The 20,728-nt window shown below is 48.7% G+C and overlaps 8 protein-coding genes across 8 annotated transcripts; 4 read left to right on the top strand and 4 right to left on the bottom strand. All coding sequences in view use genetic code 12, as the record gives it.

The window, feature by feature from the left end:
* Positions 1 to 133: 133 nt before the first annotated feature.
* On the top strand, positions 134 to 1,942 carry LODBEIA_P11520 (uncharacterized protein; the record flags this gene model as incomplete). Its single annotated transcript, XM_066971009.1, has 1 exon — positions 134 to 1,942. The coding sequence occupies one exon, from the start codon at positions 134 to 136 to the stop codon at positions 1,940 to 1,942; it is 1,809 nt and encodes a 602-aa protein (XP_066828090.1).
* Positions 1,943 to 2,187: 245 nt separating this feature from the next.
* LODBEIA_P11510 (uncharacterized protein) lies at positions 2,188 to 3,213 on the top strand (the record flags this gene model as incomplete). Its single annotated transcript, XM_066971008.1, has 1 exon — positions 2,188 to 3,213. The coding sequence occupies one exon, from the start codon at positions 2,188 to 2,190 to the stop codon at positions 3,211 to 3,213; it is 1,026 nt and encodes a 341-aa protein (XP_066828089.1).
* A 1-nt stretch (position 3,214) lies between these two features.
* LODBEIA_P11500 (uncharacterized protein) lies at positions 3,215 to 7,192 on the bottom strand (the record flags this gene model as incomplete). Its single annotated transcript, XM_066971007.1, has 1 exon — positions 3,215 to 7,192. One exon carries the CDS (start codon positions 7,190 to 7,192, stop codon positions 3,215 to 3,217), a length of 3,978 nt encoding a protein of 1,325 aa, XP_066828088.1.
* A 299-nt stretch (positions 7,193 to 7,491) lies between these two features.
* LODBEIA_P11490 (uncharacterized protein) lies at positions 7,492 to 7,923 on the bottom strand (the record flags this gene model as incomplete). The annotated part of the gene is made up of 1 exon (XM_066971005.1): positions 7,492 to 7,923. One exon carries the CDS (start codon positions 7,921 to 7,923, stop codon positions 7,492 to 7,494), a length of 432 nt encoding a protein of 143 aa, XP_066828087.1.
* A 78-nt stretch (positions 7,924 to 8,001) lies between these two features.
* LODBEIA_P11480 (mitochondrial 54S ribosomal protein bL34m) lies at positions 8,002 to 8,307 on the top strand (the record flags this gene model as incomplete). The annotated part of the gene is made up of 1 exon (XM_066971004.1): positions 8,002 to 8,307. One exon carries the CDS (start codon positions 8,002 to 8,004, stop codon positions 8,305 to 8,307), a length of 306 nt encoding a protein of 101 aa, XP_066828086.1.
* Positions 8,308 to 8,368: 61 nt separating this feature from the next.
* Positions 8,369 to 17,140, bottom strand: LODBEIA_P11470 (uncharacterized protein; the record flags this gene model as incomplete). Its single annotated transcript, XM_066971003.1, has 1 exon — positions 8,369 to 17,140. One exon carries the CDS (start codon positions 17,138 to 17,140, stop codon positions 8,369 to 8,371), a length of 8,772 nt encoding a protein of 2,923 aa, XP_066828085.1.
* A 536-nt stretch (positions 17,141 to 17,676) lies between these two features.
* On the top strand, positions 17,677 to 18,462 carry LODBEIA_P11460 (uncharacterized protein; the record flags this gene model as incomplete). The annotated part of the gene is made up of 1 exon (XM_066971002.1): positions 17,677 to 18,462. One exon carries the CDS (start codon positions 17,677 to 17,679, stop codon positions 18,460 to 18,462), a length of 786 nt encoding a protein of 261 aa, XP_066828084.1.
* A 28-nt stretch (positions 18,463 to 18,490) lies between these two features.
* Positions 18,491 to 19,753, bottom strand: LODBEIA_P11450 (uncharacterized protein; the record flags this gene model as incomplete). The annotated part of the gene is made up of 1 exon (XM_066971001.1): positions 18,491 to 19,753. One exon carries the CDS (start codon positions 19,751 to 19,753, stop codon positions 18,491 to 18,493), a length of 1,263 nt encoding a protein of 420 aa, XP_066828083.1.
* Between the last annotated feature and the right edge of the window lie 975 nt (positions 19,754 to 20,728).

Raw genomic sequence — 20,728 nt, 5'->3', positions numbered from 1 at the left:
ATTTTTCCATCGATTTTTCACAACACAGGTACAAAGGAGAGAGATAGATTTTCACCACCATTTGAAAAAAAAAAAAGAAAACAAAAAAATAGGGACTTCTGCACATGGCAAGATTTCTACAATAGAGTCCATCATGTCCACCGATCACGAGTTTCAGTCGCCGGAGAAACGGAAACTAGATGAGCGAGAGGAAGATTCTGCTGCCGAGGAGGGCTCGAAGAAGCAAAGGACTGAAAATGGACAAGTTGAGGAGACTGTGGAGACGGAGGAGACAAACGGGAATGGAGACTCAAGTCAGGTTCCTGATCAGCAGGAGGAGGCTGCAGCAACCACGCAGCCTACTGCAACCACCTCACCTCCTACGGCTTCTGCTCCCACACCCGCAGCCAAACCACCAGCGGAACCAGATATGGACAACTTGCCCGCGGATCCCATGCCTGCCCACCAATACAAGTACGCCCTAACTACAATCAAGGGCATCAAGAGATTAAAAGACTCCACCCCTTTCCATCTCCCAGTCGACACTGTCAAACTAAACATCCCATTATACTACAACTTCATAAAACGCCCCATGGACTTGTCCACTATAGAACGGAAGTTGCACGTGAAGGCCTACGAGAGTGCGGAGCAGTTCACCAGCGATTTCAATCTCATCATTGAAAACTGCCAAAAGTTCAACGGTGAGGCTGCGTCCATCTCCAAAATGGCGTTGAACATCCAGGCCCAGTTTGAAAAGCTCATGCTCAACATGCCCCCGAGGGAATTACCACAGGGAGTCACAGAAACAAAGGCAGTGTCTCCCGACATCAACAAACGAAGGGCGGACTCTGTTGCCGCCGCACGGCCAAGAAGAGCGGTGCACCCACCGAAATCAAAAGAACTACCTTACGACGTGAGGCCTCGCAAGAAAAAATTTGCAGCGGAACTAAGATTCTGCGCGCAAACCATCAAGGAGTTGACGTCGAAAAAGCACTACAACTACAACTTTCCCTTCTTGGCGCCCGTGGATGCCGTAAGCTTGAACATCCCCAACTACCACCAAGTTGTCAAGGAGCCCATGGACCTCGGTACCATTCAGTCCAAGTTGACAAACAACCAGTACGACAGCGCAGATGATTTTGAAAGAGACGTGCGGTTGGTGTTTAAAAACTGCTATGCGTTCAACCCCGAGGGAACCGAGGTCAACATGATGGGCCACCGCCTTGAGGCCGTGTTTGATAAAAAATGGGTCAACAAACCGGTGCCCGAGCCAACACCCCCCGCTTCAGAAGTGGAGGAAGAGGAGGTGTCGAGCGAGGAAGAGGAAGAGATAACCGAGGCCATGATTGCCGACGTGCCCGCGATCCAGTTTCTCGAGAACCAGTTGACGAGAATGAAGAAGGAGTTGGACGAGATGAAGAAAGACCACTTGAAAAAATTGCGCGAGCAGCAAGCGGCTAAAAAGAAAAAGAAGAAAGCAGCACTGTCGACTGCCAAGCGCGGCTCAAAGGCGAAGCGAAAGGAGTCGTCGGTGCCGCCCGTTAGCCAGGTGAAACTCACGCCGCCGCAACCGGTTGTCACATACGAAATGAAAAAACAGGTTTCCGAGGTTGTGCCTACGTTGTCCGACAAAAAGCTCAATGCGTTGATCAAAATCATCCAGGACGACGTGCAAATCAGCAACGAGGACGAAGTGGAGTTGGATATGGACCAATTGGGTGACTCCACGGTGTTGAAGTTGTACGACTTTTTATTCGGCGAAAAGGCGGCAGTCAAGATCAAAAAGAAGGGCAACAAGTCGGGAACCAATCTAGACGAGTTGGCGCATTTGAGGTCGCAGTTGGCATTGTTTGACGAGGGCAACGGGCATGCGCAGACAGAAAGTAACGGTCTTATGGGTATCAAGCATGAAGAAAGCTCCGACGACGATGCCGTGTCGTCTGAAAGCTCGGAGGAGGAGTAGTGAGGCCAGGATGCGGGATCTTTCTTCTCTTGTTTTTCTTTTTTTTTTTTTTTTTTTTTGGCTTCTATATACTTGTATTATTTAAAGAAATTTCCATCAACTGCTTATCTGTAACTTGCAAATTGAAAATATTCTAGAGTGGGACTCTACTCACGTGACTGTACCTAAAGCTGGTGTAGCAGATCATCACTTGTGTATTTGCACAGATTTCATCTCATCTCAGCTGCAACTGTGCAATTCCCTCAATGACAGTTCCCTCGAGACCGGCAGAGAACAGGCCCACGGCGATTATACAAAGATGCAAACTAGAGAACCGGCCAGTGTGCGTCGCAGGCCCCATGGTCAGGTACTCCAAACTCCCATTCCGTGAGCTATGCCGGTTCTACAATGTGGATATAGTCTACACGCCAATGATACTAGCTCGTGAGTTTGTCCGCAACGATATGGCTCGGTATTCGGACTTTACTACAAACGCCCGGGACCACTGCGTCATAGTGCAAGTGGGCGTCAACAACGTGGAGGACTTCATGAAATTCATCGATATGATCTTGCCGCATGTGGACGGGGTTGGGATCAACTGCGGATGCCCCATAAAGGACCAGATCCGGGAAGGGATCGGGGCTGCGTTGATGAGCGAGCCGCATCTCGTGGCAGCGATGATCTCAGCGGCCAAGGCCAAGTACGGGGGTTCTGTTTGCATTGACACAAAAATCCGAATACACAGCGACGTGAATGAAACCATCGAGTTTGTCAAGATTGTGGAGGCTGCGGGCACCGACATCATCACCATCCACGGCCGCACAAAGACCACCCGGTCGTCCACCCCTGTTGACTTGGACGCAATCAAGATGGTGAGGCTGCACATTAAAACGGTTCCTGTGATCGCCAACGGCGACTGCTTCACATTGGACGATTGTCGGAGAATCGCAGCTTATACCGGTGCCGACGGTGTCATGTCGGCACGAGGGATACTAGCAAACCCGGCACTTTTCACGGGTCAGGACCAAACACCCTGGAGTGCAGTCGAGGTGTTTATGGCGTTGACCACGAGCTACGGCTTGCCATTCAAGTTATCGCAACACCACGTACTGCAGTTGTTGGAAAATATGCCAGTGTCGAAAAAAGTGGTCAAGAGAGTGAATGCTGCGAAATCGATGGTGGAGATGATTGATGTGTTGGACACATACTTTGTGCTAAAGAGAAAGCATGAGAAGGGATATGCATGTGCTGTGGAACCTAGTTGGAAGAAAGAAAGCTTGAATATTACATAAGTTACATTTCGGCTAGTTCGATGTTCATGATTGGCACACTTTTGGTCTTGTTGTCGATTTTGTAGATCCCCACCAACTTTTGCGCCAACTCAAACATATTGTTCCGTAAGGAAATGACGATAAACTGGGCGTTTTTGGTCCTCTCCTTTATATAGTTTGCCACAATAGACACGTTGCGAAAGTCCAATGCGGCGTCGATCTCATCCATCACATAAAGCGGCGTGGGTTTGTATTTGTGCAAAGCAAACACCAATGCCAACAGGCTCAACGTCTTTTCGCCGCCAGACAAGTTGGAAATGTTTTTCCACGACTTTTTCGGCGGCATCACGCTGAACAAGATGCCCTCGGAAAAGGGGTCCAAGCTGTCCACCAACTCCAACTCGGCGTTGCCTCCCATGGTGATCATCCGGTACATGTCCTTTAGTGTCGAGGAGATGTCGCTGAATCCTTGCATGAACTCGTCGAGTCTCTTTCTCTTCATATCCTCGCAGTAGTCGCGCTTCTCGTCTCGATCGCCAATGGCTTTGTTTAAATCGTCTTTTCTCTCCTTGCACTCTGCGAGTTTGGTCCCGTACTCCCTCAAGATCTCGACATCCACACGCACAGTCGACATGTACTTTTCAATCTCTTCCACTTCGGAGTTGACAGCGTCAATGTCGATGTCGTCGTCAGACTCGTTATCTAATAGTGGCGTGGTATATGTGGACTGCTCGTGGTCCGGAAGCCAGTAAATATAGGGAGTGAGGTCCCGCACCGGTATCGAGTCTAGAGCTTGCTCGTTCTGGGCGACCAAACGCCGCATCTTTTCCAAATGTCCCTCTACTTTCTCCAATTGGTTCTTTATCTCAACCTTAAACTGTTCAAAGTCAGCAATCTCGGCCTGTTTCTCCTCAATCTCCAAACGCGCTACTTCAAGCTGCTCATCCTTTTCTTGCTTTTGCTGATTCAACACCTCCATTTGCACTTCCAAAGACTGCATCTGTTCCACCACCACGGCTTGTGACTCTTTCAACTCCTTGACCGCCGCTTCCAACTCTGCCAAGACCCGCGTTTCTTCGTCAATGTTTCGCGTGTGCCGTTCAATATCGCTTTCCAACTTCTTCACCGCAATTCTGTCCCCACTGGTCTTGTCGTTGGTTATAGAAATCTGCTTCTTTATACTATCAACCGTGGAGCTTTGCACTTTTAAATCGACACCTCCCGCCTCCATGATCTTCCGCTCTAGCTCCGAAATGCGCGTTTCCGACTCGGCCATTTCAGATTGCAATATGGATTTCTCCCGGTGCAACACGGCTAGCTGCTCGCGCTTGTCCGTAATCTGCGCTTCAAAGGGGTTCGTGGCGTCCATCTCCTCTTGCTCTATGGACAAGGTTCTCCTCAACTGAGCAATCTCTTTCATCTCTGATGCAAGCCCGGCAATGTCCAACTTTAACTTTTCAAGCGCCCGCCGTGTTTCCGGCTCGAGCTTTTTCACCTGCTTTAGCGCGGCCACGCTCTCGTTATACTGCTTGCTCGTGTCATCGTACTTGCTCTCCAACTCCGATATCCGCCCCCGCAACAGCTCCAAGTCCAGTTCCTCAACCTCGTTGGTATCCTCACTGCGCGAGGACGTCAACTTCATGGCCCCCTTTTGAATATAGTTGCCACCGCCTGACATTGTGCCAAAAGTGTCAATCACTTGCCCATCCAAGGTGGCCACCTTCCACCGTTTAGCACCGTAGGCGACGGCCTTGGCCTCTTTCAAGTCGGGCGCGACCAACGTGTGGAACATCTTGCTAAAGAATGCCGGTGCAAATTTCGAATCAAGTGGGTCAACGAGGTCAAAGAGCCGCTTGACCTTGGATGGGTCGCCAGGCGTGTTTATCGGGGACAAGTCAAACTTGCTCAACTTGGAGAGACATATAAAGCTAGCATATCCAAGTCGGTTTTTTCGCAAGTACTCGATGCAGGCCTGGGCGGTTTCAACGGAATCGACAACCATGCTGTCCAAACCTGGGACCGCTGTTGAGATTGCGACATCATATTTTGCGTCAATGCGGCCAAGGTCGCCTAGTCGTCCGTGGAAACCTTCAACCCTGCCGGACTTTGCCAATTTGCTTAGAGATGCTAGCACGCTGTTTTTGTTTTCCTTGGATTGCAAAATAGCAAGCGAGTCATGGAGCTTGTTTTTGTTCTTGGAGATTTGCAGCTTCAACTTGTCCAACCCGGCTTTTAACAAACTGGTCTGCTCCTCGCCGAGAGCCCACTGCTCGGTAATCTTTTCCAAGTCTCGCTCCTTCTGTTGATACTCTGCTTCCTTGGATTTACCCTCTGCTTTGATATCTCTGAGCCGTCGCTTGCTTTGCTCTAGCTGGGTCCGTTTACTATTCATTTGGCTCTCGAGCATGTTGATCTCTGTTGCAACCAACTGGGCTTTGCTTTCATTCTCCTTGATTTTGGACGTCCACGGCTCCAACCGTGTCTGCAAGGTTTCAATCTCCTGCGTAAACACGGAGGTCCTCGCTGTTAGCTTTGCCCTCATCTCGGCCATCTTGTCCTCCTGTGCCAGTAATTTCAAAGTTAGCGTCTCAATCTCGGTTTTGTACTGTGCAGAGGAGTTGGCATAAGTGGATAAGCTCTGCTTTGCCTTGTTTAAAGATGCAGTCAGCGACGCCACGGATTTGTTTGCTTTCCTGATCTTGGCGTCCATGTTTTTTGACTTTTCTTCAAAAGCAACGTTTTGCTTGTTCAAGTCCTTGCGTTGTTTGCTCAAACGATCCATCTCAGTGGTCAATCGCTTTAGCTCCTTGGTGGTTTGCAGCTGCTTTTCCTTCTCGGTGGTGATCTGTTTAGTGACCTCCGCGACTGCTTCTGTTCTCTCCTGCAACTTTCCCCTCAACTCGCTTGCTTCTTGCTCCTCCTCTTGCATCTGCAGTCTGTACCGCTGTGCGTTGCAACGGAACTGGAGCCCCATCAAGTGGTTCAATTTCCGCTCGAGGTCCAAAAACTTTAAAGCTTCAGCCTTTTTCTCCTCCAACAAACTTTTGTCCTTTTCCACAAACTCCAACCGATCTGACTTTTCCTGGCATATAGTGTTGAGCTCTTCAATCTCAGTGGTTGTATCTTCAATCAACTGCTTGTACTTGGTCGTTCCAATAATGTCTTCCAAATACTCAAGTAGGCCGTCTTCGCCCTCCTTCTCGGCCTTTGCCTTCATTTGCGCTATGGACTCGACCTCGCCTTGAAGAATCAAAAACCGCTTGTGCTCCAAGTCAATGCCTTGTTTTTTCAACAATGAGGTCACCTCGGTGTATGTGCTCTTCTTGTCGTTGATATAGTACGCCGACTGGTTGTTCTGGAACGCTTTTCTGGAGACGACCAAGCTTGAGTCTGGTACATTACCAGCTCCTTGAAGGATGGGGTCGCCATAGACCATCTTAAAGTGTATATCGACCTGGCAATACTCCGGCCGACTGGTGCCCGAGTTGTGTATCAACTCGGATATTTTTCCCTGTCTCATTTTGCTGGCTTTGAATCCAAACACAAATAGCATCGCGTCAATGACGTTGGACTTGCCACTGCCGTTGGGGCCAACCACTGACGAGAATGAGGAGTGGAAGGGCCCGATGAGCTGTCGACCGGCGTACGACTTGAAGTTGGTCAAGGCCAACCGATCAATGACTAGTCGAGGCTTTGTGGGAGTGGCGCACGTGGTTTGCAGCGGGTGGTTGACCACCGACGGCAGTGGCTCTGGCATTGGCGTTCCGTGGCTAGCTTCAGCAGTTTCTGCACCCTCAACATGTTCTGCGAGTGGCGCATCAATTTCCACTTTACCGGGGTCTAGCATATTTGTTGGTCCTTCATTGCCTTCATGTTCCTCTCCTTCCGCGTCCTCACTTTTCGAAGGAGCCTCGTCTTCATGCTCGCTTGCGGCTTTATCCGACTCATAATCGCTGTTGTTGATAAACGAGTTGTCGCTGGCGTCGAGTTTCCTTTTCATCCGGGAGGAGTGAGGTTGTAAACATAGAGCAGCAGTTTGGATGTAAGCCTGGTTCAGGTTGATTTTGTTGCAAAAACTGATCCCTACGCGTCAGGCAGAGGTAAACAAGAGACAGAGATTTTGCGGCAAATTACACGACTTTTTTCAAGGAACTGCTCATCGGTGCACCACCAGAGTGTGTGCCAGCCACCCAATGCCAAAGCTATTGCTGATCTAGCTTGTAACTTGAAGCCTATATAGTCTTTGAAACTGAGCTGCGAGCGACCGCTTCCGTATCCCACGCCATGACAGCAGAATTTCTATTCATCAAACACAATCTTTTTTTTTTTAGCGCCATCCTCGATTTCAGCGGCACTAGAAGATGTCGCCATTTTATCCGACAAGAGCGGTGGCAAGCCTCGTAAACTTCTCTGTATTCGCTTCAACTGCGATAACTTAGCCAGGCTTTCCTTGTCAGCAGCAAACCCGGTGCTCTGGTTCTGCTCCTGCTGCGTTATAGGGTTGTTGTTGTGCTCGCTAACGGTAATAAACTGGGACACGAGTGCCTCTGCTTTGCTATCCAGGAGCAGCACAGTGGCGTCTATGTGAACAGTTGTTGGTGAGTTTAAAGTCGAAGGGACAGCTCTTCTGCTGTCGCCGTGGAGCCCTGGCATTGTCTCTTGATGTTGGAGCAAATGAGTAACGTGCGGGTTGGTGATGATAAATACGCTAAAAAACTCCTTACCGTACATTGCAGAGAGAGTGGAAAAAAAATCACCATCCAGATCAGCTCCGCACCATATCAAGGTTCAATTCAACCCCCAAGCGTCATGTTGCAACATATCCTCAAAGCACAGCTCAGCAACGTGTTTAGACAGCCCGGTCATATTCCGCGGCTTACACAAGCGCTCCCTCGGCAGCTCTCACTCACCCAGCCTGCAACACCAACTATTTCACCGTTACAGTCGTTGCTCGGCCTTGTGCAAAGGAGATACAAATCCAGAGGAAACACGTACCAGCCAAATACGTTGAAGCGGAAAAGAACATTTGGCTTTTTGGCCAGACTCAGAACAAAAGGCGGTCAAAAGGTGCTTGCCAGAAGAAGAGCAAAAGGAAGATGGTTTTTGACTCACTAGATAAAAAAAGCTTACCATGTAAATACGAAATAGATGGAATAAAAAGACCTCATTTTTTTTTTTACATTTTGCCCAACATTTTCGAGTACTGCGTTTCCACCTCATGGACCAATCTCTGGAGGTTGACAATAACCAACTCATGGGTAAAGTTGGGGAACTTGTCTCTGTTTAGTCCAAACCACTCCAACGGCGGTGTGGCATTGCCCAACTCTTTGAGCTGGGGTGCTTCTATTATTGGCGGCGCAAGAGGCGAGTATCTGTATTTAGACTGGATCTCAACCTTTTCCATCGTCTCCTTGATGGCATTGTCTATTTCCTTTGTTGAGTCCCCCTCGCCCAATTGCTGTTTAAGCGTTGACAACGCCGGCGGTTCCTCTTTGACTGGCGAGTCAAACTTTTTCTGTATATTCTGCTTGTACTCAATCCTGGTGGAAAGTGCACTCGAATGAATGTTGTACATTTCGCGGATAAAGTTGACTGAACCCAAGTTCCACCGCACTGCAACTGTGCCTCCAAAGGAAGACTGGAACAAGTACTCGATAACGTTGCTTTGGCCCTTTTCAAATGTCCGCATGGAGATCTTAAACGAGGGAAACACAAATATCGTGCCGCCCTTTGCCTGCTTGGCAAAAGAAACAAACTCAGCAACAGTGCACGTTTCGATAAACGTCTCTGGTGGCGGAGGCATACTCGAGAGCGAAACTGTTAGATCGTTAAACTTCAAGTCCAAGTCATTTGAGATTCCGTAGCCGTACTCATTTTGTTGGAACTTTGCCCGCGATTCGTCCAACTTGAGAACGAGAACCTTGGTGTTGTCCATGGACGATGGGTACACGTGCACAAGCAAATGACCGATGGACACCAATATCTGCGTGTCTAGCTTCTTTACCGTTTTCAAGAGGGAGTGCTTCAGAAACGACCTCGACGGCATCCTTTGGCTTATCGACTTGCCTCGCGAGGAGTCTCTGAGGATCTCCTTGTAGGAACTTTTGTTGTCCTGGTTCATGCGTGAAATGGTATTGCCAATGTCCATAAAGTTCGACGCCGTCAACGAGGTCAAGTATATCTCGAGCGCTTTGAACTTGCTGACAAATATCAAGTGGTCCTTGGTGAGGGCGATTTCATTCTTTTTATTGTAGATGTCCATTGAAAAGCCGTCGAGGTAGGCAATGGCAATCACATGGTAGTCAAAGGACATCTTGAGCAGCAACTCGGCAATACCCGCCGAGATCAACACCAAGGGAACGTCCAAGGTCTCTGCTCCGCCAATGTTCCATTTGATAGCGGTGTGCAAATTCACGTTGCGCACAAGCAAGGACCCGCCCAACCTGCCCTCAGCGGAGAGATCGATCTCGTTGATGCCCGTCTTCAAGTCCTGCGACCAGTCCTGGGATTTCTTGGAAACGGCCCAGAAGTTGCCGATGACGAGTCTGAAGATGCCCAACGCTTGGCCAAAGTCGACTTCAACGTTGACCTTGTTTGTTACAAAGACCACGACCCAGGGAAATGCATAAGTTGTCGACACCTCTCGAAACTTCATAGCAATGTTTTTGTTCTGCGCCAACTCCGAGGAAGTCGAAGCTGTTGCAGCATGGCCTCCCGGGTGGTGACTCTCATCGTCGTGGTGATGGTCGTATAAGTGCTTTGGAAACCAGATGTCTTTGAACAAGTCCACATCTTGGTACTGCTTCACGTTGACGTACGCATCTGCGTTGGTCACGCAACCGGTGGAGAACATCCCCCCAGCTCGACCAAACTCGAGCACACTCAGGAGCAAGATTCTCTCCATTTTCAACGACGCGCTGATGTCTCTCGAGTAGACGTGCTGAAGCGATGCGGCAACACCGTCCATGAGCACTGAAAAGTGGAGCGATTTCCCCTTCAGGTCGTTGGAGCCAATCTGCACTAGGATCCCTTCAAGTCCAACAACTGCCGCAACCTTCGCGGTGGGCTCACAGCTGAGTGTAAGCTGCTGCCTCTCGATCCTTATCGCTATGTCAAACGCAAAGTCGTCCAAAACAAAGCCATCGCTGCGGCTCACCTCGTTCGAAGCCTTGCTAGTCAGCTCCTTGTCCTTGCCAGATTCAGGTTTGTGCATCGACTCCTTGATGCTGGAGATGATGTCCACGAGCACCGGCACACACTGTGGAAATAATGTGTTTTCGGAAGAAGAGGTCACCAACTCCCCACTAAGCTTTTTCTTGCCGTTTAAACATTCAGAAAACTTGAAGATGGTCTTGATGGCAGGAGCATGCAAAAACAACGACTTTTTCTCCCCAAGATCCTCGTCCTCCATTCTTGATATCAACACATTGGAGCCTGCAAATGTCGAGACAAACTCGACCGATTGGAATGGGATTTTGAAGTCTGATGACGGTCGCGCCGGCTTGGGCTCGGACGCCTTGTCGTCGAATAACCACGACTTTCTCTCCATATACTTCTGGATTCGCGATGCGGAGCTCGCAGATTTCTCAACAAAGGTGCCAATCGATGTCGACACAAACTGCACATCTATCTCGTCTCCATTGAGCGACAACCGCAAATGCTTGGACTTTTTATCCTGCTTCTCTATCATGTAGATCATCTGCAAGTTGGGCAAAAAGGCTCTATTCAAACTGGTTCTTTCAGACCGTGTGCTGTAGAAGTCATTGGCCGTGCCTCCATGTGCTAAGGAGATGTACGCCCCCATCAAGGTGAACTTGCCCAAGCTTTCCTCGGTGGCTGCAAAAAACTTTTCTGCGCCGATAATGACCCCGGGGCAGTCCTTTGACCGGTCGTTGAAAAGCCAGCCCATGCAAAAGTTGTAGGAAAGGAATTGAAAAGCGGAAAATCGGGAGTAGATGGCCATCTCGACGCTGTTGCGAACTTGATCCTGTCTGGGCTTTGGTGAAGTTTTTGCTTGTTTTGGAAGCATTGGCAATATATCGTCTAGTATCTTGATGGACGCAATCACAATAGATTCAGACAAGGCAACACGGCAAAACTCCGACTCAATCTGCAAGCTCTGGCGTGTGTTTCTGGAGTCCGTGTCATTGAACAACCGCACAGCCAAGTTTAGAGCAATGATGTTTGACAATGCCAACGGGATATTCTTTCCCACCAAGCTCACTCGGGACGCTGGTATCACAACGTCCCCGTAAGCAGGCACTTCCTTGGCGATGGGCAAGTTTTCCAACTCCTGGACTACGGAAATGTTGCAAACGTTGAAGCTGGTGCCCTCGACGCTGAACCCCAAGCTTGCCTTGTTGAAAACAGCTGCCAACTCCAAGTACTCTCCCTTGAACTTGAGCCTGAATAGATGGTTTGTCTTGTTTTCATGGCGGGCTCCCTTGCCATCGGAAAGCAAGGAGTGTAATTTGGCAAGCTTTTCTTGCAATTTGGGCATCTGAAATGACACAAATCTCATTATCCGAGTGACATCTGCAAATCGGAGCTTCAAGTATCCGATGGAGAGTTCCGACGAGAGCAACATCAAATCTTCAGCACTTTCAACACCGCACAAGCTTACAAGCTCGGTGGAATGGAGTTCGAGTACACTGTGGCGGTCGATGCAGAAGTTGCTCTTGAGTCGCTGGAACTCAACTCGAGTAGAGACACGGCCATCTTTCATAGTGGTGCTAATCGCAAATCCCGTGAGGGCACCTGCAAAGTGGAGCGGGTCAAGCAAGTCTATCTTCCAGACGATTTCCTTGGCCTTGGCAGTGCAGCTCAAAAATAAAGGCTTTGCAGGCGGCGACGACTTTGGAGATCCTGAGTCCTTTGATGCCAACCCTTTTACAAACGGGACGTCTTCCGCCATGAGTACTTGCAACACTTGCATAATTCGATCACGGCGACTGACCAAGCTGGTTCTTGTTCCCTCTGTCTCCACGTTCACCTGCATCAGCGACCCTAGTTTCACAAACACCACGTTTGACTTGTAACAGCTTTGCGTAAGCATTTGCTCTTTCATGGCATGTAGTGCCACCTCTAGCATTTCAATATTCGACACAACTTGCAACCGTGATTCCGAGTCATCCTTGTGGAACATTGTCAAGCAGTTCCTCACGCTGAAAGTACCTGCAGCGTTTAAAAGCTCAACTGATTGGTCGAAATGATCAACTTTTACCGTGACTTGTATATGACTTTGCTCCTTGGCTCCCTGATTCGAATGATGTGATTTTGTGGCGAGATCACCAAGGTTGAGTCTCGACAATGACTGGAGAAACGTGTTTGTGATTTTCCCCTCATAAGAACCCACGCTCAACGCTGCGTTGATACCTTTCTTTACATCACCCTGAGGTGGCAGCAGAGTCCCCGTGCAGTAGATGTCGCGCAACCGAAAGTATGCTGGCTCCTCAAGGCTTGCGCAATGGACCGAGACTCTGTGTATGGATGTGACAAAGTCAACCTGCAAAGGCGTGCTTTTCCCGGCTCCCTTGAATATTCCTTCCAACATCTGCCGCCGCTGCTGCGGGTTCGACTCCCACGCTCTCCAGTTGGAAAAATACACCCACACCTCTTCAAGCGCGTTTAGCGAGAGGCCCTTGTCGCGCAAGTTCTCCATCGCGTTGTGCAACCAACTACTCGGCAAGCTCCGAAGGGTGTGTCGCAACTTTGCCACGATCTTCCAGCCGTCGGAGTTCCGCATGTGGTCCTTCTTGGATCGCAATATGTACGCCGGTCGCGTGAGGACATCGGGGTCGTGATCGATTGCATGTTCAACAGAGGCCAACGTCAACTCGTGGATAAGCTTTGCCTGCAAGAAGCTGTTCTTTTCGATAGTGTCGAGAATCGTCAAAGCAGGGTTGATGGATTGAAGTACAGCCTGACAAGACTGAATTTGATTGCTGATTTCAGCCATGTCAACTTCGAAACTCAAATAGTTGACATCAGCGGAGCCCACGATACTGCCGTCTCTCACGTCAGCCCACAACTCTAGGTCCCTAGCTTCCGCCACTATTGCCAGGTTCTTACCCTCTTCCCCGAGAGATGTCACAGAAACACACTCAACGTGGACTGCAAGCGACAACTCCTCAGACTGTGCATCATCCACATCCTCTCCCGCCAAGAAGGCCTTTTGGGAGACTGCGGCGGAGAAATTGGACAACACCAATTCTAGCCTTTTTGCTGCGCCTCCTCTTTGCATACTAGCAACATCACTACCCACATCCATCGACAAGTGCACTACACACTCGTGGTTCACCACGCGAAAGTTCTTGACCGACTGGGACAACTTCTGCATTGCGTTCAATGACTCAATAGTGGAGACTTCGATCTGGTCCATGAGCGACTCCATGCTGACATCCGCCATGACCTTCGTCATCAAGGCAAACACTAGCGAAAAAACCTCGGGACAAATGTAGGCTTTGAGTGCGCCAAGCTCCACAATGATATTGTCATACTCAGTGTCTGGTTCCACCACATAAGAAGGAGTAAAGTCCTCGCTGTCATAAACGACTGTGGGATACGTCTGCTCACCAATCGGGCAGACATCATCAACACTGCTGTGCAAAACACTACTACTGCCGCTTTCAAGAACCACATCAGCAGTAAACTCCGTCAAAGGGATGGCCACTTGTGGGAGTGACAACGAGGTCATGAAGCTCCCCTTGTTTGCGTCGTAAAACCTATCCCTGTACTCCTCGGAAAGCAAAAAGGGGGCGCGGTGGAAAGGAGCATCGCTATTGCGCATGTGAAGCTGTTGTATCGCTCGACGGCCCATCATGTCCTTTTTCTGACAGATGTTCACCAAGGTCAACGACGTTTGAAGGTAAAACACTAGCTTCATATCGCCGTGGCGGCATGTTGTCAGTGCCTTGGCTGTGATGCCCGGGATCGACACCGATAGTCTGTTTGAGTACCGGTTGTTGCTCATGTCATTGTACGACAACAATAAATCGTCCATCTGGAACTCCAATAGGCTCAGCACGTCGGGTCTCAACTTGAATAAAAATCTCGGGCAGCGAAATGAAAAGTTGGCTGCATCAAACGCAGGTGGGAACAACTCACCCAACGCGTTTTCATGGTCCAGCAACCCCGATCCGAAGTTTGAAATCCCCGCTTTTAGTGCCCTGATGATACCGGGGTCGCCATCAATCACCCACTCGCCGCTGGCAAAATCCCATTTACACCAAAAGGTCAACTCGGTGGGAGGTATGCCAAACATTCTGTGCGAGTGGACGCTGAATCCGTCGACGTGCATGTCGGCACGAGTCGCGAAATGGCTCTGTGCGTATTCTCCTACATCTACAAATGGCATTTTTTCATCAAAGTCGTGGACCACGGTGCCTGAAACCGGGCTAAAGTCTGCTTGCATGTCCATGTAGTAGTTTGTGAATCGAAGGTCAACGTCCAACATGTCAAAATACAATCCCACATGGGACCGGCAACTGTACAAATGCTCAGGCAAGATGATCAACCCGTTTCTCACCTGGAAAGTAAACAACACATCAACATCGTTTTCTACTTTGAGCATCCCCCAGTAACTCTCGTCCTTGGCCGGTGCCTTGTCCTCCTCTGTGGCTGTGCTTCCACCTCGGTTGTTGAACTCCTCAAACGTCTTGAAATGAATGTGGTCTCCGAAATAGTTTTCTCGCATCGTAAACAAGTACCTGATGGCAAACCCATAGAATATCAAGCACACTTCATCACCAATGCAGTTCATCTCCACGCAGTTGGACGTGTTGATCTCGACGCCGCTGTAGAACGTGTAGGCCCCCGAGACCTCGAAATGACCGCTGCTGCCAACGAGAATCGTTTTCGCCATGAATGCGTTCACTGTGTGCCAGGGCGGTATATGCAAATTCAAGTTGAACTTTGGCGTTGAGACGTGGTAAGAAACTGTAGATTTTTTGGTGAGTGAGCCATACATGGGGATTCCCACAGTACAGTCCATCTGTTTGCCTTCAAAGGAGAGGTACTTGTTGTTGCTAAAGTCCAAAGGGTGGTTTATGATGTTGTTGTCGTTGACATTCAAATATAGCTCGTAGTTGATTAGCTTCCACTGGATGTTGTAGACAAATGGTCTAAAGTATTCGTACGGGAGCGGCTCGCCTGATGCAAAGTCAGCGAATAGGTCGGAAAATAGCAAAAGGTGCTCTCGCAACAAAAACATCCTCGCATTCAAACTGACCTGGTCAAATGTCCAGGTGCATTTCCCGTTCCACAGCAACGGGAGGCCAATGTCGGCGCTAATCTCGTGGGAGTCGGCCAAGAACAACACATCGTGATTCACCGATGTCCGCATTTCGGGCATGTTGAAAACCATCTTTAGCCGGTTCGGCCACTTGTCCTCCTTGTCGGTGACGTACGAAGTGAAAACACCCACGTTGGACCCTTCGCCGAGCTTCAACTCGATCCACCCAAACGGCCGGCCGGTCTTGGGCACTCCCAGGCTGATGTAGTCATTGTCTTTGCTCGGTTCGCGAGTGGGCACCCGCACGACCAAGTCGTCCCGCACAATAACGGCAATCTTGAAACCCTGGTATTCTCTTTTCTTGCTCCCTTCTGAGGCCACGCCTGCATAGTTTGGTGTTGAATCTTTGGCTAGCGGAGGAAACAACATGTCTTGTAGGGGTGCCCGCTGTTGGTCGGCCCATGGTCCATAATGTATAGTCCCATGGGAGATCTCAATCTCGAGACCTGATTCAGGCGCCTCCCCCGAGTCAATACCAGTTTGCACACCGGGGGAGTCATAATAGTAGATGAATCGTGTCATGGTGGAGTCTAAGATCAAACTGTACTTGGCATACTGTTCCTGGTTTGTGCTCATTGGCGACAACACCTCTGGTTCTTGAAACTCGCCTACGTACCGTTTCAAGCCTCTCCATTGGTTGTGCGGTAGGTCGACTCGTGAAGCCTCGCGGCCCTGATCGAGTCTCTTGCGCACCCATTGCATGGCACGAGTGAATCTGCGCCATACTTTATACCTCTTCATGTCTGCGTGACTCCTTTGGGACTTGTCTTTGGGGTGAGTGTCGTATCTATGCTTGTCGTATCCGAGATTTGTCTTCATTGCGATCTGGAATTGCAAAAACTGAAGATCGTGGAGTAGTCTGTAGGGGTCTAGTGAGTTTGGTGCTTTTGACACGTCTATTGATCCCCTTGCAGATTTGAACGAGGCCACTAGAATAGAAGGTGTCACGACATTCCCCAACACAATGGCTCCCTTTTTGACTCTAATCTCCAAGGGCAATACCCAGAGAAACAACATCAAGGACCTGCTTTTGGACTTTCTGACAAACTCAATCGACTCTCCTTCCTTGTCGTTCCGGTGCGAAGCCGAGCTCTCACCCGAAGACGTTGATGTTGACGATGCAAACGATTTTTCCGTCTCCTTTGTTGCTGAGTTGTCACCCGTTTTCAAAATCTCAACAATGTTGTCAAATGCCTCCGTGCGGTTGTAGATGAAAATCTCCAACCCATCCACAACCATAACAAACCGAGACGGCAGCTCGTCGTTTTGCTTTTGCGTGACTCCGCCAACTTCGTAGTCGGTGTCCCAGTAGTAGTTCGAGAGCTTGGTCAACCTAAAGAGCCAGTACCTCCAGGTCAAGGTTACGTTCAAAATGGAAATAGTTGCATCGCTAGTTGTGATGGTGAGGTTTTTGATGAATATCCTGCCGGCTAGCGGCGAGATTTTCATTGCGTCCACGCGGATCCTGGTTTTATACGCCGTCCAGAGTATCAACTTGAATAGTAGGGAAAATAGGAAACCCAATAGCTTGTGGAAGTAGAAGATGAACCCGAGACCCAAGATCAACGCTAGCACCCAGTCTACCAAGTAGATCCAAAAGGACACCTTAATGGTGGACGTGGAAGTGACTGCTATAAACTGTGATTCAAATGCCATTATCGGTGAGGTTGGAAGAGGAATGCTGTCGCATAGCCTTGAATCGCCCGAATCCCTGGTGTTGTATGCCGTGGAAAAAGGATAGATTGGAAGACGGGTTTTCTTTACCCTGGTGTTTGTAATGTAAAAGTCTTATTTGGAGGGCACCAATTAGCTTGTGATGAGTGTATCTATCGCCATACGACACTTTTTTTCCGCTGAATTCCGCGGTAAACTTTGGGAGAAAGGGAAGAACAGGGAGCAGCATTTGGCCGTGGTGTGTGCAATGGTTGGTTTCCACCACTACTGTTGCAGAAGAAGACGATATGTGTACCAGTTTAGAACGTGTCCTCACCATAATGGTGCTGTATATGATAGTAGTCAATGACTTGCTTGTTGTGTAGTCTGAAAGATAGATAGTGTTGTCTATGCTATATCAGTTGTAGTAGTGTGTTTTGGTGGTGCGCGTTTACAGCACGAAATATCAAAACAAATGTCACAGCTTTGATTACAACCTGCGTTTCTTTCACCACTTACTCCTTCATTCAGCCACCATCATGTCTCACAGAGTCTTTGACAACTCCGAGAACCGGAATGTGATTAGGTCACGAAATAAGCAGGAAAACAACAACACCGCAAACACCCAAGTCTACAAACGAGTGCCGTTGGGTGGTAAGAACCAAAACATCACCAATGTCGCATTCAACCGCTCGAAATCAACACTTGGATCAAACATATTCAATCCGCCCCAGTTGAGTAAATCAAACTCAACGTTGGGAATACCATCTGCTGCTTCATCTTCCTCGTCGGTGTTGGTCCATCAAGATGATTCGCAAGCGAAGCAATCGCTGCTACTGCCCAATCGAGTTTCCAAAAGAGTAAACCTAGAGCCAGTATCAGACAATACAGCTCTTGTCAAGCGGTCGAGGTTGGACGATGAGCCATGGACAGACTCTTTGATTAAACCTCAGTTGCCACAGAAGGGTCCTGCCGGCAGAATCGGGTCGACTTTGAGGACAGACGCGCTTCATGCGCGAAATCTTGCCCGTCCCGCTGCCAACAACATGGACCCGGTGAAACAGTGCCAGCGCGTTAATGACATCGACAGATTGGTTGAACTACATTGGAACGACGAGATCGAATCCGTCCCAGAGAGAGCACCTAGTGCAGTTCCCAGACTATTTGACGAAGCAGAGTTGCAATGCTTCTCAACTCCTAACAACACTGATAGCGATGCGGTAGATGTAGGAGAGATGACCATCGAGGTGGATATAGAAGAAAACCAGCAAGAAGAAGGGGAACTCGGGTTGAACGATACCGATTTGCAAAACTTGTTAGATTAAATAATGCGGTATCCTATCTACAATGCTATTATTGTTGACTACACTGTGGTGAGTATTCTCTATAGCCCTCTTCGTGTTCTTGCCTCGTTTCGTATGATGGTAAATCAGCAGGTTGGAGAATTGTAAAATCAGTGATTAGATTGACGTTTGCTTCGGGAGCTATTTGTGCTTCAGCTGACACTGGAAGGACGTTTCTGATTTTTATCATGTCGTCTCTCTCCAAGCACCAATTATCCCTGGGGAACTCAATTTCCGGTTTGAGATATAAATCGCCATTGGACTTGGCCGAAAGCCACGAGGACGCTCCTCCTCTAAGAGGCATTCCTTCTCCTGCAATCTTGATGAAGTCATGAGGTCTAATGACTTTCCCCGCTGGCGTGCAAAGCTTGATGCTTCTCCCATCCAAATGAATAACCACCTGCTTGGAGAATCCTGTCAACGCGTCTGCGAGGGGCAATGTGAAACTGGCGTACAAGTCATTCCCCTTGCGCTCAAACGTTTGATGTTGCTTACAAGCGTACTCTAGTATCACATCTCCGGCAATCTTTCCCGGGCACTGGTCGCTCTCGCCCTTTTTCCGAATCACGCCGTTATTGGGAGACCCTTTTGGTATTTCAAACTCGAGTATTTTAGTCTCCTCAGTGACTCTGGCTCCGCCGCACTGCTTGCATTTGTCTTTGGTTCTGTGTATTTTCCCTGTCCCACTACACTTGACACAGTCAACATAGTGTTGCGAGACAAGACCAGGTGCCACTCGTTTGATTTTGCGAATGTGGCCCTCGCCATTGCATATGCCACACGTCTTGCTCACCACGTTTGACGACCTGACTCCACTGCCTTTGCAGCTGGTGCAGATGACGTTTCTGGTTGACGTGGTCCGCACGGTCTTTCCCATGTACAACTCTTCGAGGGTGACCTCCACCTTGATTTTTGCATCTTCCGTTTTGGCCTCGTTGTGTCGAGCTTGGCCGTTGCTGAAAAAATCGTGAAAATCGTTGCCGTTGTACTCGTTGAAGCTCGCTCCGTAAAACTGCTCAAAGGGGTTTGAAGCGTAAGTTTGGCTGGCATCTGTACTACCAAACTGGTCGTACCGATATCGTTTCTCTTCATCGATGAGTATTTCATACGCATACGAGATCTTCTTAAACTGAACTTCCGCCTCCTCGCGTTCCGTCCCCGACGCTTTATCCGGATGGTACTTCAAAGCAAGCTTTCGGTACGCCTTTTTGATCTCGACGGCGGTGGCATTTGATTCAATTTCTAGTATCTCATATAGGTCTTCTTCCTCCATAGTTGCATGGGTGGAAAGGATCAACAATTAGCAGTGGTGGAAAATATATTGCAGAATCTCGCTCGCTGCGATGTGATTATCCACCCTCTGGAACCTTGCAAAAACCCTCGAGATATGACTGAGAATGAGACAAGGGGCAACTGGAAAACAGAGGCCAAGTGCAATACAGAGCAGATGATGTCAACTGTTTTGACCTTCAAGTTCAACTATAGAAAAACACCTAGATATCAGCCTCAAGTGGGATAAAAAGCAGCCAAAAAAAAAAATGGAAAAGCGACAATTGCAGGATTCGAACCTACGCGGGCAGAGCCCATCGGGAATAGCTTACCACCTGAGTAGAAACCTGCACCCGACTCCTTAAAACCACTCGGACAAATTGCCGAATGTACCAATCCGGAAGGTTCACAGCTGCTTGCAACCAGATTCTGCAATAATACAACTTTCTGGCCCTTTGGTGGGTCCTCGAGACTTGATTTCAATGGGATACATCATTTCTACAATCTTGGGATTTTGTTTTATTTTCGTCCAAATTTTTAGGCAAATTCGTACAAGATTTGGTATAAACTCAACAAGTACAGGACTTTGGCTTCTTTCTATCAATCTCAAGCGATGGACTCATGATAGTATCAATCCTGGGGTCCTATGTACTCTCTATTTTTAGGGTTGCCTCAGTTTTTTGCACCCAGTTACCTTACAATGAAAAAGGAGCGATTCTGACTTTATTTTGCCAGCGTTTCCCGAGATGGAGAAAACCAACTTCTCTAAAGCGCTACTGAGGTAACACAAGAATCGGCGGTTCAACAAAGATCTTTTTTTGCCTTCTTGTATTCACTGTTGTAGCCCAGCAGGCAAACAGTGCTGGTATACTTGAGGAAAATGCAAAATTGGATCCACTTGCGTCGACAGAAAAAAAAAAAAAACTAAACTCAGCCAAACCAGCAAGTTTAAACACAGGATATACAATCTAGTTCTTAC

Source organism: Lodderomyces beijingensis (assembly GCF_963989305.1).
Source record: "Lodderomyces beijingensis strain CBS 14171 genome assembly, chromosome: 1".
Classification (NCBI taxonomy): domain Eukaryota; kingdom Fungi; phylum Ascomycota; class Pichiomycetes; order Serinales; family Debaryomycetaceae; genus Lodderomyces; species Lodderomyces beijingensis.
This window is presented reverse-complemented; position numbering and strand designations above follow the sequence as displayed.